This window comes from Aotus nancymaae, unplaced genomic scaffold, assembly GCF_030222135.1.
Source record: "Aotus nancymaae isolate 86718 unplaced genomic scaffold, 86718_ANA_hifiasm-v0.15.2.pri h1tg000210l, whole genome shotgun sequence".
Lineage (NCBI taxonomy): Eukaryota > Metazoa > Chordata > Mammalia > Primates > Aotidae > Aotus > Aotus nancymaae.
The window spans coordinates 422,845-440,698 of record NW_026988625.1 but is presented as its reverse complement, the minus strand read 5'-3'; the positions used below and the strand labels follow the sequence as shown (position 1 = coordinate 440,698).

Genomic DNA, 17,854 nt, shown 5'->3' with positions numbered 1-17,854 from the left:
ATCCCTCTTTTTGACCACTCATTTTAACTGATCCTAAGAAACACAGAAAGAAAACATGTCAAATTCCCTGCTAACCTGACAATTAACAGGATCTTTGAAAAATCTTAATTGTTCTTAAGTGTTCATCTAATCAGCTGAAAGGTGAGTATAACCTTTCTTGTGGGACCCCTGCAGTAGCAATTTCAGAAATACAGATGTAGGGAAAGGGAGCTGATCCCAGTACTTTTTTTTCTTTTTTATCGTAACCATAGTTTTCGCCTCACTGAAGGTGATCCCAAGATTAGGTCAAGAAAACCGTCCTTGTGGACAAACACAACTGCTCTCAATCAGATTCCAAGTTATCAGGTATTCAAAAAGCTGGATCTTCCAATTTCAGTAGGGAAATGGCTCCCTCTATGGAGATTTTGGGAGATAACAGCTTCTAGGCACCACTGGGATGCTGTTAACATATATTCAGTTTTCCCTGACTGTCAGGTACAATAATAGAATCTATAAGAAGAGTGAGGCTTGAGAGGGTGAGGAGCTTGCCCAGTGTCTCCATGCTTGGTGGCGGTGGCACCAGTGAAGCCTCTTCCCATCTCTTATCCCGTCCCATCCTCAGTGCCAACTGGAAGTCAGGGTCCTACCGGCACTTCCACTCCATCCTTGCCGGCCAGCAGCCACTCCCAGCAGGCCAGGGCTGTCTCCATGCCATGCTCGTTGAACATCCGGAGGGGACCCCAGCACAGATGATGAAGGAGCTGCGGGTCACAATCTGGAACCGAACAAACATCAGTCAGAGGATTCCAACAATGGCCGAACCCCAAAACAGCTTCCCCAAGTCAATAAGAGTTCACCAGTTGGGGACAACGATGGCCTTTTATTGACTTTCCACTCATGAAAGATACTCCTCTACTTGGAGGAGCTCCAGCTGCTTCTCTGGTCAGGACTCCAGCTGACTATGGGTCAAGGCCAGCATTCATTTAGAAACAAGCCCAGAATTCCACGGTGCTTCCGTAAGTTACCTTTGCTGCTAATGAGCATTGCAGTCAGCTTGAACATGGCCTGCGTGTAGTGCTGAGGGTGACTGCGGTCTAAAGCTGAATGTAGATCCTGGACCATCATTTTGTTCAGGTCAGACATCTGGCCTGTGGTGCCCGAGAACCGAATCATTCCATACACCTGCAAAAACATTCTCATCAGCAACTAAGCATAGAATCCAGGCAACGTGAGTGAGGTCCTGGAAGCCACTTGACTACACTTGTAGTAGCACTGGTGGGTACCTCGCTGCCCCAAAGTGGAGGTCATGCATGCAGAGAGGCAGGCTCATTTCAATGATGCTACTACTGATCACAGCTTTTTTCTAAAAGAACAGCTCCTCTAAAAACGCATGTTAGTGATGCCACCACTGCAGATGTTCCCCAAAGGCGGGAACCTTGTCCCTCATCTTTGTACCTAGCACTGAGCCCGGGGTCTGACCCACTGTGGGACTGCATGAACGTGAGCTGGATAAATACATTTCCTTCAGACTCAATGACTCAAACAACAACATCAGCTTCATTATTATTATTTTTTTTGAGAGGGAGTCTCGCTCTGTTGCTCAGGCTGGAGTGCAATGGCATGATCTTGGCTTACCACAACCTCCACCTCCTGGGTTCAAGCGATCCTCCCACCTCAGCCTCCCGAATAGCTGGATTACAGGCATGCACCACCACTCCTGGTTGATTTTTGTATTTTAGTAGAGACGAGGTTTCACCATGTTGGCCAGGCTGGTCTCGAACTACTGAACTCAAGTAATCTGACTGCTTTGGCCTCCCAAAGTGCTGGGATTACAGGCATGAGCCACCACGCCCAGCCTTTATTATTATTAATAATTTCTTTCTTTGAGACAGAGTCTTGCTCTGTTGCCCAGGCTGGAGTGCAGTGGTGCGATCATAGCTCACTGCATTCTTGAACTCCTGGGCTCAGGCGATTCTCCTGCCTCAGCCCCATGCAAGGTGCTGGGATTACTGTTGTGAGCCACTGTGCTTGACCAACCAACTTATTTTTAAAGTCAAATATACCTTTTTTCCAGAGAAAGGAACATACAAGTGACAGAGTGCTTGGAGGGAGTGAGCTCCCACTCAGACCAGACCACTGATGAACTTTCAAAGTTGTCAGGGAGCTTAGAAATGGTGTCGACTAATATACACCATGGAATACTATGCAGCCATAAAAAATGATGAGTTTGTGTCCTTTGTAGGGACATGGATGAACCTGGAAACCATCATTCTCAGCAAACTGACACAAGAACAGAAAATCAAACACCACATGTTCTCACTCATAGGTGGGTGTTGAACAATGAGAACACATGGACACAGGGAAGGGAGCATCACACACGGAAGTCTGTTGGGGGAAACTGGGGAGGGACAGAGCGGGGTAGAGAGTTAGGGAGGGATAACATGGGGAGAAATGCCAGATATAGGTGATGGGGATGGAGGCACCAAAGCACATTGCTATGTATGTACCTATGCAACAATCCTGCATGTTCTTCATATGTACCCCAAACCCTAAAATACAATAAAATATATATTAAAAAAAAAAAGAAAAAAAAAGGTGTAGACTAGTTTCTGAGTTTACGGAGGAGGAAATGGAGGCCCAGAGATGTGATGCCGCTGATCAGGCTGGAATAAACTGTGGTGTGGTGGGTAAAAGCCCATGATGTGGAGTTGGAAGATGTGGTTCCAGACCCCACTTCACTTGTGTGACTTTGGCAGGTTACTTAATCTTGGGAGCCTCCGTTTATCTGTAAAACTGGAATACTACTACTTACATATCACCAAGTGTCCAAGTGTCTGTGGCACGTAAATGTTTGTTGCTGCTTTTAAAAAAGGCCAAAAAAATTAAAAAGTTTCATTCAGTGCAGCCAGAGTGTACACAGAGTCACCCTCTTGTGGAGGAAATAAGTAACTGTCATAAACACTCTGGAATGTGCCAAGGAGTTCCAGGCCCCTATCTCCTTTAAATCCTCCTAAACTATGTGAATTCCACATCACCCAGACCCTTTGTCATTTTCCACTAGGAGGTGGCCAACAGGCATCCAAACAAGAGGACATTTTAAAGGACCTAGGACACAAGGACAAAAGAGAAGAGAAAAGAAGAGAAGAGAGAAGAGAGGAGAGAGGAGAGAGGAGAGAAGAGAGAAGAGAGAAGAGAGAAGAGAGAAGAGAGAAGAGAGAAGAGAGAAGAGAGAAGAGAGAAGAGAGAAGAGAGAAGTACCTCGCCTGCATAGCGGTTGCGCAAATTCAGGGACGCCATGAAATTGGAGTAGTCTTTCTTCACACAGGCCGGGCGCTCGGTTAGCTGAGTTGCCTACAGACAAAGAACCATTATGTTAGACTATGGCAACACTATCCTTTTCTCACGTTTATCATGGCTAAGCCTAAACCCAATTAAGAAGTCACATACGGATCTGGGGGTTACTAGTAATAAAAATCTTCACTGCTGCCAAGTTAATAAAGCAAAATATTTTAGGACACCCAGCAGTTTGATATGTCCCATAAGAAATTTAAAAAAATTATAGAAGAAATGTCTCTGGAAGGCAGTTTGTGCTACTGGTGAATAGGCCTTTGCAAGAGAAAGAATCACTAGGTTGTGAGAGTAACTGTCACCTGTGATGGAAATGCCATGAAAGCGTTCACAGCTGTCTCCTTTAGAGTTGTGTGTGTGGTTTATAAATGTCACTTACAGAAGGTAAAGGGGCTGAAGGGGAGAGCCAAGGCCAGCAGGATCTTAAACATCTGCTGGCTGCTCCTGTCTAGTGGGAGGAGACAGAACAGGGCACACCTTGAATACAAAGACAACCCACAGAATGGGAGAAAAAATATTTATAAACTACCAACCAGCCCCTCCGCCCTTCCAGCCACTTCCTCTGCTTCAGCCTCAGCCTCCCAGTCCCAGGGCCTCAGTGACTGGCTTCCTACCCCAGGCTGGCTGCCGTGCCACACCTTTCACTTCCTGTTCATCCACGGTCACTGCAGAGTACAGCATGCATTGAAAAGGACCTCCTTTCACATTTCCCTTCAGCATTAGTACTAACAGGAAAAGTGAGCTTCTCAACTGATGGAGTTTAGAGGGATTTTTTGTTGTTGTTTTTGGGGACATGGTGTGGAGAAAGAGGACCAGGAGAAGAAAATACAGATGTTGGGAACATCAAAATACAAGTAAGAACAAAAATACATGATTTTTCTCATGATATTATTAAACTGGTTTATTTTAAAAAATAGATCATGTAAAACACCTTTAAATTTTCGGGAAACAAAGTGGTATTTGGCACCAAGCAGGATTGCGTTAGAGCTTGAGTGATACTGACCATCTGTGAGACCCTGGGAAGTCAATGTCTCCGAACCTAAATGTGCTCATCTGTAAAGTGGGCATAAGAGTGGCCCACTCACATGTTGTTACAGGTTCAATGTAATGACACAACATCTTGGCATGGCAAACAACACCTGGTGGTTCTCTCATCAAGAGCTGTTGCAGGAGTGACCTGCCCTGCAGAGGAGTGCTGACTCAGTTCTTCGGTCCTACTGGCCTGAAATCATGCTTCTGAAACTGCCCTCCAGAGACCACTCTTCCCTCAGAATGCTGTACGAGGTGCGATGTCAGTCAGGGGTGGTGGGAGCTGCCCTCTCTCTGTGTTTTCCAGGGCAGGGTACCTGAGGATCTCTAGCACAACCAACAATTGAACATGAGAAAAAAGTACCCTTTCCTGTTTAGCAGCAGAGAGGGAAACCTGACAGACCAATAGGGTGATTCTAGTTAACCTTCATTGATGGGCTGGGCATGGTGGCTCACACCTGTAATCCCAGCACTTTGGGAGGCTGAGGCAGGTGGATCACTTGAGGTCAGAAGTTCAAGACCAGCCTGGCCAACATGGTGAAACCCCATCTCTACTAAAAACACAAAATTAGCCAGGTGCATTGGTTCATGCCTGTAGTCCCAGCTGCTCGGGAGGCTGAGGCAGGGGAGTAGCTTGAACCAGGGAGGCGGAGGATGCAGTGAGCTGAGATTGCTCCACTGCACTCCAGCCTGGGCAACAGAGCATTACTCTGTCTAAAACAAACAAACAAACAAAAAACTGGTGGGAAATAATTCCGATGTTTCCAATGTAATGCAAGGTTAAGTATTTAAGGAGATGGACATCCCAATTTCCCTGATTCAATTATATGAATGTACCAAAGTATCATATGTCCTCCCAAAATATGTACACCTAATATGTATCAATAAAGAATTTCTAAAAATTAAAAATAAAGTTAGAGAAAACCTAACAAATCAAATTTTCTGGGGAAAAAGAACAAAATCTTTCAGGCAAAACAGATCTCTCACAAGTCAGTTGGCTAGAGCCTAGAAAAAGCCTACAAATGGGAACAAGTATTCTATTTTATATAATAAAACGTTGCTCCTACCATCCCAAAAAAGGAAAAGGCTTATGACTGTCATAGACACTTTCAGTCTATGAGTTCCGCCTCTGGCCTCTGTGGCCTCTCAGTGGCAGAGACACCAGGTCAGGGTACTGATACCCGGTGCCCTGTCAGAGTAGGAGGCCTGGGGTGGGCGGCCCTGCAGGTGCAGGCTGGACCCAGCTTAACCATGTTTGCTGGGCTGGTGTCTTCAGAGATAGTGCAGTGACCTTGAGGGAAGTGCCCTGATAGCAAAATGAGGCGAGAAGACACTAGCCTTCTCTAGCACAGCCTCAGGCCCCTTTCTCCTGCCTGTGTCCCAGGGGAGGCCTGTCATCCTTCCTCCTGGGTACTCAGCCTCTGCACCTCCACATACCACATCCCACGCCCCATTCAGAGAGAGCTGGGAAGCACACATGGCCAGGCTCTAGATTCAGATTAACCAACAGAATCCCTGCGACCAGTCCTAGTCACATGGCCAAGTAGAATTGCCTGCTTTAATCCTATTTAACAATTTAACTCAGAAAGTACTGCTGTGTGAACCCTCTGTCCCCTAGATTAATCTCTAGCTGAACAAGAAGCTGAAGGCATTCATGTGCGATTCAGCACCTGCAGAAAACAGAACTGTTCAGGCGTCCAGTGCACACTCAAGATAAGTGCAACTGCGGCATCGCACCAGCAGAGTTATTTCCATCCTCTTGGATGGGGACACTCGAATCAAAATCTAATCATTGACATATCAAGCACTGATCCCCATAAATCCATATAGTGAAAAAAAAAAAAGACACAATAAGGAAGCATTCATTTCAACGGCCACCTCTTCTTTTAGGCCAAGGTGTGGCTCACACGACTACCATTGTCAACAGACATCCAGAGCACCCAGCACGCACTTGTTGAGTGTTATGAAAGTGAGAGCTGAGCTTTAGGCCTTCCCCTGCACTGTGGCTTCCATGGTCTAAGGGGGTCACTGCTCTGTAGAAGACTCAGACATACCCCGAGAGTTGTGTTCTGCTTGTTGTAGCCAGCAAAGTGAAGGATGCTCTCAGTGGCCATGGCCAGCCCCGTGTGCTGGGACAGTCCCGACACCCAGTTCTGATGTTTGTTCAGATATTCCTGAAATAGGAAAAACACATGGGGTTTCATTTATTTATCTAATTTTTTTAGAGGTAGGGTCTCACTCTGTCACCTAAGCTGGAGTGTGGTGACATGATCATGGGTCACTGTAGCCTGGACCTCCTAGGCTCAAACCATCCTCCCACCTCAGCTTCCCAAGTGGCTGGGACTACAGGTGCACACCACCATGCCCGGCTAGTTTTGTAACTTTTGTAGAGATGGTATCTCACTACATTGCTCAGGTTGGTCTCCTGGCTGAAGCAATCTTCCTGCCTCAGCATCCCAAAATGTCAGCATTACAGGCATGAGCCACTGTGCCTGGCCTTGCTATTTCAGTTGTGAGACCCAGGGAAATCAATGTCTCCGAACCTCAATGTGCTCATTTGTAAAGTGGACATAAGAGTGGCCCTCTCACATGTTGTTACAGGTTCAATGTAATAACACAATTTAAAGGGGAAAATAAAACTATAAATTAAGGTGTGGGCTAATGGACCAAACACTGGGTTTCTGTCCTGGGTCTGCCCCTCCCTAACTAGCTGTGGGACTGTCAGTAAGTCAAAGTCCCTATCTAACCAGCTACTACGCATTTGACGGAGGACGAGGCTGATTCCCTGAGTGGCTGTCATGCCGTCGCTGTGGTGTTACACCGTCAACAGGGGAGGGCCATTTATACTACAGGTGTCAGGTTGGGAGTGAGGGGGCCCAAATTTGTTGAGCATCTGCTGTAGTAGCCACCAGGCAAATAAGCTATACAGCCTTGGCCCTGTGGTCAACAGGCAGGCAGCATGGTGTTGAGCCTCAGTTCTCCTAATGCAGCATCCCAGCAGCCCAGGTGGGTGAGCTGGATTGCAGGAACAAAGAACACCTGTGTCTACCTGGCCACCCAGTGGGAGAAGGGTGCTGGGGCAAAGAGATACCAGGCAGAGCCCAGAGGTGTGAGGAAGGCCTCCTGCTCTGGGGACCACAGGGGACTCAGCACTGCGGAGTACCAAGGACAATGGGTGAGAGGGTGGGGATAAGCCTGGGCCAGATGTAGGCCAGGCAGGAAAGGCCTCCAGGGCCATGCAAAGGTGTTTACAGGTATGAACCAACTAATTCCCCAAAGAAAAATGTATAGGAGTATGTACATGCAGAATAGTCTCAATGGTTTAGGGGGGCTCTTGGAGCCCCAGAAATCCATCCTTGGACACCATGGTGATGAAGAGTGACTAATGATCAAGTTTAAAAGTGAAGCACACTGACCAGATATGCTATTAAAACCAGACTACTCTGGAGGGTGGAGGAGAGGGCAGATTCAGAGAAGGGGAAGGCTGAGGCTGGGCACGGAGGGTGGGGAATAAGTGCACTGCAGGGGAAGTGAAAGGGTAGGCCTGGGGCACACCAAGGGGACACCTGGTAGAAAGACCAAGACCACGTCAAGCCTTTTCATTTCCCATTTCCTTCTTAGGCCAGGCCTGCCTGAGACAGTAAAAAGCTCTGTCATCTGCTTTTTTGTCCACTTAAACTTTCTAGGCATTAAAGGGGTCCTCCCCTCTTCAGATGACAGCCTTGGAACCTGAGGCCCTTTTGCTGTAAATGAACAAAGGGAAATCAGACATTTCTTGCCACTGTGTTTCCACATAGCTCCCAGGGCTCTTGGAGCGGGCTGCTCTATCCTTCCTGGATTCCACAACCAGAAATACTTTTGAACCTGTTTCATCTTTAAAGTGCTGCCAAGGTCAACTTCATGAGCTCCTCTCAGCATACCCACTCTCTGCTAACACAGATTCCTTCTAGTGGTATTTTTCTCATCTTTGATTCCTTTTAAGGCAACTCTTTCCTCTCACACCCTGTGGCATTACATGGTTTACCTCATGGCCATCTGTGTTTGCCAGCTAGTGTTTTTGTCTAAAAGACTCCCATGTACCTACATGTGCAGCTTATGTGGAGCTACTGGGGCACAAATCCCCAACTCTGCCTCTGCTTGGTCAGGCCCCGGTCTTTGGGCATAGGTGCCAGCAATGCACTTGGCCCTTAGAGATGCTGCCATCTGGCAGCCTCCCACACCCCCACACAGCCCTTGCTCTCTTGTGAGCAGCCCTCAAGTCCTGCCACAGACCTAGCACATCACCTGGTGTGAGCCGTTGGTTGCCCTCCTCGTGCCCTGGCCAGCACTCACTCCACAGGCGCTCCTAACAAGCAGACTCTGAGGCATCTATTATTCTCAGGTCCTAGACTGACATTTTCAGTCTCCATTCACATTAGTGCTGTTTGCCTTTTGAGTTCTCCATGTCTCTGTAAAACTCTCTGGAGAGCTTGAAGGAGCTTACAGAGATTGCTTTTTGATGGTTTCAAGAAAGTACCTGCAGGTGGGACTTGGTGACAGTAGGTGCCCACTTCATGGCCTCCTGCAGGATCATCCCACAGCGCGCAGCGAAGTCCTTCACAATGCTCTGGAAGAGGGTGAAGCTAGTTCTCAATAACCCGAGGTCAGTTCATCTGAGCTGCTGTAGTGACTCTCATGGGCTGAACTGTGTACCCACAAATCCCTATGCTGTGCCTTCACTGGCACCAGTACCTCAGAGTGGAACTCATTTTGAGACAGGGCTTTAAAGAGGTGATTCAATTAAAAGGCTGGTAAGGTAGGTCCTGATCCAGTCTGGCCACTGTCTTTCCCTACATATGTGGAGAGGAAATCTGGACACACAGAAACACTGGGGTGGAGGGGAGGAGGGTGTGCACAGAGGGAAGACCATGGAAGGACACATGGAGAAGGCTGCCGTTCACAAGCCAAGGAGAGAGGTCTCCGCAGAAACCAGCTCTGCTGACGCTTTGATCTTACACTTCAGCCCTCAGAACTGTAAGATAATGAATGTCTGTCCTTTAAAAGCTGCCCAGTTTGTTGTCTTTTGCTACAGCAGCCCAGCAGCACAGTCACTAAGTTTGAACCTCAAGGCCCCTGGAGCCAGGAAGCCCACACACTGTGGTCTGCAATTCCTGCACAAGATTTGTGGCAGAATCTACATCAACAGCATGTCACAGGGCTGCTGTGCAACTTGTGCCCTGGGTCTGGAACTGGATGGAAGGGTAGGCTCTAGGTGGCAAAATCCTCTTTGGTGCTACACCACAATGTGGGAAACTCCCCATTGAGAGCTGGTCTGGCTGGGAGGTCCCAAGGTTGGACATGACCCATTCCAGACTGAAGGAGCTGTGAGCTGAGCTTCAGTCTTGCCGCAGTGAGGGCTCTGAGTCAGACCCAGTTGGGGAGAGAAGAGACCCAGTACATCCTCCTCTTTTGGAGTGATTTATTCTGCCCATTTCCTCATAGTATAGCACAAGTCAAAGGTATGTTCCCCTATTACCACAATAACAAAATGTGAGTGCACCTCAGAGAAGTGAAGGCTACCTGAAAATCACACTTATGTGATGCAGACTCGAGAGGCTATAAACTGGCTGGTAGCTGAAGACCTCTTTGGCAGCTAAACTGAGAACACAGCTGAGAGTCAACATGGCTGAGGTGGGAGAGCTGGGCTTGGAAGACAGAGCAGCCTGGGGGCAACCAGCTCCCCTTGCACACAGTGGGGCCTGGCGATGGTTCAGTCTCCTCACTGGAGGATGGGGCTAGCACCACCCACACCTCAAATTGCTGGGGACTGGGTGAGCTCATGCAGGTCGACCACCTCGTGAACATACTCGGAACTATGGTAAAGACGGTCTTTAATGCAGGGGATCATGTCAGGCCTACCTCGCGGGCCTCATATGTGTCAGGAACCGTGATCCGGTAGGGGGCGTCGGGGATGTCATAGTAAGGCTGGTCCTTGTGAATATCCTGCAAGCAAAGCGAGACTCCCTCTTCCAAACTGCCTTCCCCAAGTTGCCACTAGCAAGCACATGGGCCACCCTTCCCATCACCTGCCTGTCTCTGACAGGCCTCCACACTTACTACAAAACACCAGGTGGATTTGGGCCCCCTCACCCCCAACTTGACACCTGTAGTATTAATTAGGCTCAGGCTTATTGTCAGAGGAGCATGCCACAACACAGGGTAGACAGGGCTGGCAGGGTGGTGGTAGTGGTGGTGGTGTTTGGGCCCTGGGTCTCCTGGGGACACTCACAGCGCTCAGTGACAGTGACAGGGTCTGCAGGATGTCCAGCATGGTCTTTAGCACAGTCCCGCTCCAGAGCAAGTGGGGAAACCTGCACGGAACCAGCTCTCAGGACTAAGAGCCAAACCTCCAAGGAAGGTCTGCTTCTAGGAGCACCCTCAGCCACCAGCCCCAGCCCACACCTGCTGCAGGCCAGCTGAAGGTGGAGGTTGGGAGGCCTTTGCGGCACGATGCCTGGCCTCCTCAGGCTCACTGCAGCAAGGTGGGCAGTGCCCAGTAAGAAAAGCTCCCAAGGCTCCTGCCAGCCCCACTCCTTAGGGCCAGACACATCCCAAGCGACCGGCCATAAACCTGACACCAACTGCCTTGGTTATGCACTGGCCAGGACACCCCTCACTTCCCAAAGCAATCCTCTTAGTTTTTGACCAGGGCTTTCCATTATTTCTTACATAATGGAGAAAACAACAGTTTCTACCTGACACCTGGGGTAAGACAGGCCATGGGCTTCTATGGCCCCAGGGATGAAGGAGCAGTGTCTCTGTACAGCTGTGACCCACCAGTGGCCCATCGCTCAGGAGGCCCAGCTCAGACACACGCCACGTGTGTGCTGGACTCATTCTCGTGACCCCTGGCTGGCTCCTGACCACCCTTGACAGTCATGCTGCCTGGAGGCACACAGCATCTGTGACAGGCTCCAGAACAGCTGGATACCTCTGGGGAGCTGCAGGCAGCCTCTGTGTGGGTGTTTTGCTGCCTTTGGCCTTCTCACCTTGGAGAAGCTGGCCCAGCCCACCTCTGAGAGTCCTCATCAGTGTGGGGACATGTCCCAGCAGGGTCTGTTTTGGCTCCCAGCATGAAGAGTGTATAGCAGAGAAGGGTCTATGTGGGCTTTTGTTCCTGAGAAGCCTAAAGATGCTGATTCTACTAGGGGACCTCTGGCTGGGCCCTGGGCTAGAAGATGTGCGCCAGGTCTTGCTAGGGTGGGTGGGATTGAGAGACACAGGGATGTGGCACCCAGCAAACATGCTGTAAGTAACATCGATAGCTCAGAATGAACAGAAGTTTCTGGACCAAAATTCAGACTCTGCAGCAAACTCACTGACATTGGAAGGTGGCTACATCGCCCTTAAGAGTTTTAATTCTGACTCCATTTTTTCCCAGGCTAATAATGAGGAGGATTTTTCCTGGCATTTGAAATCACAGAAGTTTATACACATACACACAAAACATTAGCAGGAAAATGAGCTTACTTATCCACCAGACCAGATAGATACTTGTCTGCCACCCTCCTTATTCTCTTGTGGATGTGGTTGAAGTTCACCAACAGGAACTGAGCGTGCCGCTCCAGTTCCTCCTCATTCTCCTTTGTCTTGGCCTAGAGATGTAAAAGAGACAGGTACAGCGGTGCCCCAGGTGCCTCCACCAGACAAGCATTCACGCTGGAGAGGCTTACTTTATCTGCCATCATGTTCAGGAATGCATCGAATACTTTGTCCGCGACTGCAATCACACACTGCATCATCCCTGAAACAAGAAGGTTTCCACGGATCAGGTGCAGCGACGCAGAGAGAATTCTAGCAACTTTCAATCATTTCCTTGTGAAATGATTTTAGACTTACAGAAAGTAGCAAAGATAGCACAGAGCTCCCATATGCCCTTCACCCAGCTTCCCTGGATTTTAACATCTGCAATAACCAGGCTGATGTGTCAAAATTGAGTCAGACACTGATATAATCCTATTACCTAAACTTTAGACTTTGTCTGGATTTCCCCAGGTCTCCCACACATGCCCCTCTTCTGTTCCAGCATCCAACCCAGGACATCAGGTAGCATTTAATCTCTGTGTCTTGGGTTGGGCATGGTGGCTCAAACCTGTAATCCCAGCACTTTGAGAGCCTGAGGCAGGGCAGATCACCTCAGGTTGGGAGTTTGAGACCAGCCTGATCAACATGGAGAAACCCGTCTCTACTAAAAATACAAAATTAGCCAAGCATGGTGGCACATGCCTATAATCCCAGCTATTTGGGAGGATGAGGCAGGAGAATCGCTTGAACCTAGGAGGCAGAGGTTTCGGTGAGTCAAGATGGCACCACTGTACTCCAGCCTGGGCAAGAAGAGAGAAACTCCATCTCAAAAAAAAAAACACAAAAAACTCTGTGTCTTTTCCTTCCTTCCAATCTGTGGTGACTCCTCAGTCTGTCAATGGCTTTTGTGATTTTGACACTTTTAAAGAACAGTTATTTTGTTGAATGTCTCCTAATGTAGGTTTGTCTGATGTTTGCCCATGATCAGACTCGGGTTACGGGATTTGGGGGAGAACCTTATAGTGTATGTGCTCTTCCTGCATCACATAAAGGGTACATGGTAACAGTATCTCTTATTACTGGTGAGGCTAAACTTGACCACTTGGTTTGAGTTACTGTTTTTCTCTTTTTCTATTTTTTTTTTGGAGACAGGGTCCGTCTCACTTTGGTACCCAGGCTGGAGTACAATGGTAAGATCACAGCTCAGCTGCAACCTTGAACTCCCAGGCTCAAGGGGTCCTCCCACCTCAGCCTCCCTGGTGTCTGGGATTATAGATGCACAACACCATGCCCAGCTAATTTGTTATTTTTTGTAGAGCCTATGGTAGTCCAGGCTGTCTTGAACTCCTGGGTAAGCGATACTTCTGCCTCAGCCTGCCAAAGTGCTGGGATTACAGGTGTGAGCCACCACGCCTGTCCCCCTTTCTCTATTCTTTAGAAGCAAGTCACTAAGTACAGCTCACATTCAGGGCCAAGGAATTAAGTGGTACCTCCTGAAGGTAATTGGTGGATGAAAATTATAGCCACCAGAGCAACTGACATTTTGGAAAAGATACTTTGAAGTTATGCAGAGATCATGTTTCTCTTTAAGATTTTGCCCATTCACTTTTGTATCCATGAGTGAACTGTGCCTGCAGTAGTTACTTTAGTGGCCATAGAAATTTTTTATTTCCCTCATTCTTTCTACTTTTTAAAAATTTTTGGCCAGGCATGGTGGCTCACACCTGTAACTTTGAAAGGCTGAGGTGGGCGGATCACGAGGTCAGGAGTTTGAGACCAGCCTGGCCAGCATGGTGAAACCCTGTCTCTACTAAAAATACAAAAATTAGCCAGGTGTGGTGGCACACACCTGTAATTTCAGCTACTCAGGAGGCTGAAGCAGGAGGATCACTTGACTCCAGGAAGCAGTAATTGCAGTGAGCTGGGATTGTGCCATTGCACTCCAGCCTGAGTGACAGAATGAGACTCTGTCTCAAAAATAGTTTTTTATTTTTCAGAGACAGGGTCTCATTTTGTTGCCTAGGATGGTCTCAAACTCCTGGGCTCAAGTGCTCCTCCTGCCTTGGCTTCCCAAAATGCTAAGATTACAGGCATGAGCCACCATGCCCAGCCCTTCATTTTTATTAATACTAATTGGAATTCTGTAAGGAAGGGTCAGCCTCTTTCCCCATTTTTTATTTATTCGACAGTCTAATCATTACAAACTCGTGGATGTTTATTTATTTGTTGGGTTATAATCCAATACTATTTACTCTGTTTAAATCATTCCAGCTTTGGCCACTGGGAGCTCTTTCAGGTCGGCTCCTGTGTTATTTGGACAGGCCCCATGTCTTGTCTTTGCTTTTGTTCTTCTTTCTTGGCATATCTTTACTTTCTGGTACAACAAGATGCCCAGGCTCATCCTGTACAGGCCTCCCTAGAAGCAACCATTTCTCCATGGAACCCTGGTTCCTTTTATTGGAGAATACTATTTAGAAACCAAGATCTGAGCACTGAGTATGCTCATTGTTGCAGCAGTGCCAAGCAAGTTGTAAAAGGCAACAGAATGGGCCAGGCGCAGTGGCTCATGCCTGTAATCCCAGCACTTTGGGAGGCCGAAACAGCGGGATCACTTGGGACCAGGTGTTCAAGACCAGCCTGGCCAACATGGCGAAACTCTGACTCTAGTAAAAACAAAAATTAGCTGGGTGTGGTGGTGCACAACTGTAATCCCAGCTACTTGGGAGGCTGAAGCACGAGAATCACTTGAGCCTAGGAGGTGGAGGCTGCAGTGAGCTGAGATTGTGCCACTGCACTCTAGGCTGGGCAACAGAGCAAGACACTGTCTCAAAAAAAAAAACCCAAATACAAATATAAAAAGGCAACAGAACACAGTGATCATCACAATACAGATAAAGAAACTATAATAAAATGCCAATTCACACTCCATAATGCTATTTTTCTATCCAGTGTCTTTAATTTGCATGACTATATAATGGGTCTGCCCTGTGACACCAGGCAGACAAGGGAGGTGCTTTGTACCTCACGACCAGCATGGAGCCTGAGACATAAAGAGGCCTTTCATAGATTTGTTATGAGGGTAAGTGGGACCTCAGCAATTTGAAAAGTTATTAGTGTGACCCGGACAGATGCTCAAGGGTAGTGAGAGGTTGCTTTCTTAAGAAGCTGGGTTGGGTGAGTGAAATCTTATTTTGGGCTACGTTGTTTAGTATAATAGTTTTTTCATACAGCTCTTTGGAAACGGAAACTGTAAATTCCTGATAATCAGATAGTTGTCAGATGCCAATCAATATCATGTAGTAGCATCAAAGGATTTTTAAAAAATTTTTTATTTTGAAATAGAGTCTTGCTCTGTTGCCCAGGCTGGAGTGCAGTGGTGGGATCTCGGCTCACTGCACCCTCTACCTCCCAGGTGTAAGTGATTCTCATACCTCAGCTTCCTGAGTAGCTGGGATTACAGTCACCTGCCACCATACCCAGCTAATTTTGTATTTTTAGTAGAGATGAGATTTCATAATGTTGGCCAAGCTGGTCCCAAACTCCTGACACCTCAAGTGATCTGCCTGCCTCCCAAAGTGCTGGGATTACAGCCATAAGCTACCACGCCCGGCCTTAATGTAAGTGATTTTTACTTTAAAAAGGCCACTCTCCTCTTAACTCCTTAGTTTAGCACTGGATTGGTGGTGAACTGACTCAATGGATGGTTGACAGATGAGCAGCAGGCTCCTGCCCTCATGTTCCTGTGCAGCTAAGAACATACAGAGGCTTGTCTTAAACCTGCAGTGAGGAGGAAGAAGTCCCCACTTTAGTGGGGCTGCTAGACATTTCATATAACCTCTCCTCCTGGCAGGTTCTGAAAATTCAAGAATAATATGTTTCTCCAAAGACATTTCCTTCCCATCTTTCACATTTTAAGGGGAAAAAAATAAGAGGGATGTAAACTCAATAGCTGCATATTTACTGGCTAAGTGCCATACTCAGAACAAAAATAATCAGTTTGAAACCATGTGGAAGAGTACAGTGTACTACAAAAATGAAAATCACTTCAGTTTGAATTAATGTGAAGAGAGCAATTGGTCCCCAGTACAATTTAATGTCCTTTGATACCAAAAGAACAGAAAAACAGAGCTCAGAGAGAAAGGCAAGTGAGACATCTAGCTTCAGAAAAGGAATCTGATTCTGTTCATGAATATTCTCTAGGAGGCTGGCAAAATGTGCTAGGTTCTTTTTTTTTTTTTTTTTGAGATAGAGCCTCACTCTGTTGCCCAGGCTGGAGTACACTAGTGTGATCTTGGCTAACTGTAACCTCTGCTTCCTGGGTTCAAAAGATTCTCCTGTCTCAGCCTCCTGAGTAGCTGGGATTACAGGTACATGCCACCATGCCTGGCTAATTTTTGTATTTTTAGTAGAGATGGGGTTTCACCATGTTGGCCAAGCTGGTCTTGAACTCCTGACCTCAAGTGATCTGCCCACCTCAACCTCCCAAAGTGCTGGGATTACAGGCATAAGCCACTGCGCCCGGTCTTTTTCTTCCTTTTGTCTCCTGTGGTCTTGTCTGAAAAATGTGCTACGTCCTTAAGTCTCCTGAAGGTTGGCAGTTTCAATTTTTTTGTTGCTTACTCTCTCTCCTAGAACCAAAGAATTGCCGGGTGGGTCAACTGTCCAACTCACAGTCCACATGCAGTCCAGGATGGCTTTGAATGTGGCCCAACACAAATTCATAAACTTTCTTAAAACATTATGAGATTTTTTTTTTTTACAATTTTTGTTTATTCTTTCTTTTTTCTTCTTCTTCTTCTTCTTTTTTTTTTTTTTTAGCTCATCAGCTATCGTTAATGTTAGTGTATTTTATGTGTGGTCCAAGACAATTCTTTTTCTTCCAACGTGGCCCAGGGAAGCCGAAAAATTGGACACTGCTGGTCTAGCACAAAACTTAGCACAAAATCCGCTGTTACACGGACAAATGCCAGGTAGATGGATGAGGGGAAAAGATCAATGAACAGCTCAACCAGAACTTGAAAGCATGTCCCTTATAACACCTAGTAGTCCTGGGGCATGTGTGAGACCCTCTGAGTGTGGCCCCTGTCCCGCCCTGTGACATCCCCTCTGGAAGAGGCTTCTCTGTAGAAACTGCCTGCCTGCACCTTCCATCCCTGGCCTCAAAAAATGGGCTCCTTGATCACTCCAATCCTCCCCTCACTGCCAACAGGAGGAGCTTCCAGAACCCTCACACTGTCTTTCCTTGCCAACTCCACTGGCTCCCAGCTGCAAAAATAAATTCATGCACCTAACTTCCTGACTGTTGTGCAGCAGTGTGAAGTGCTCTGCAAAGGGCTTACTAGAAGAGTTTTACTTGAAGCAGTATCTCAGAGCCCCAGGGGCATTTTTTTGTTTGTTTGTTTTGGGGGATGGAGTTTCTCTCATCATCCAGACTGGAATGCAATGGCACAATCTCAGCTCATTGCAACCTCCACCTCCTGGGTTCAAGTGATTCTCCAGCCTTGCCTCTTGAGTGGTTGGCTGGGATTACAGGTGCCCACCACCATGCCCGGCTAATTTTGTATTTTTATTAGAGACGGGGCCTTACCATTTTGGCCAGGCTGGTCTCAAACTCCTGACCTCAGGTGATCAACCTGCCTCAGCTTCCCAAAGTGCTGAGATTACAGACATGATCCATCGTGCTGGCTTGTTTGTTTTTTTAAAGAGACAGGGTCTTGCTCCACCCAGGCTGGAGTGCAGTGGTGAGATGCTGGCTCACTTCAACCCTGAACTGGACTCAAAGGATCCCCCTGCCTCAGCCTCCAGACTAGCTAGGATGACAGGCATGTGCCACCACACCCGCTAATTATATTTTTTGTAGAGACGGGAGATTGCTATGTAGCCCAGGTTGGTCTTAAACTCTTGGCCTCAAGTAATCCACTTGCCTCGGCCTCCC

General features: G+C 47.5%; 1 protein-coding gene across 2 annotated transcripts in view; it reads right to left on the bottom strand.

Moving 5' to 3' along the window:
- The window catches only part of PI4KA (phosphatidylinositol 4-kinase alpha), a 161,179-nt gene that overhangs the window by 31,524 nt on the left and 111,801 nt on the right, over positions 1-17,854 (bottom strand). For both annotated transcript variants that reach the window (XM_012466500.2, XM_064371904.1), the window contains exons 24-32: positions 12,069-12,139; positions 11,866-11,990; positions 10,625-10,706; positions 10,255-10,338; positions 8,873-8,962; positions 6,411-6,530; positions 3,238-3,330; positions 1,005-1,161; positions 627-754 (exon numbers count right to left, since the gene is read on the bottom strand). In XM_012466500.2, coding sequence (XP_012321923.2) covers positions 627-754; positions 1,005-1,161; positions 3,238-3,330; positions 6,411-6,530; positions 8,873-8,962; positions 10,255-10,338; positions 10,625-10,706; positions 11,866-11,990; positions 12,069-12,139 — 950 coding nt within the window. The remainder of the gene's footprint in view (positions 1-626; positions 755-1,004; positions 1,162-3,237; positions 3,331-6,410; positions 6,531-8,872; positions 8,963-10,254; positions 10,339-10,624; positions 10,707-11,865; positions 11,991-12,068; positions 12,140-17,854) is intronic.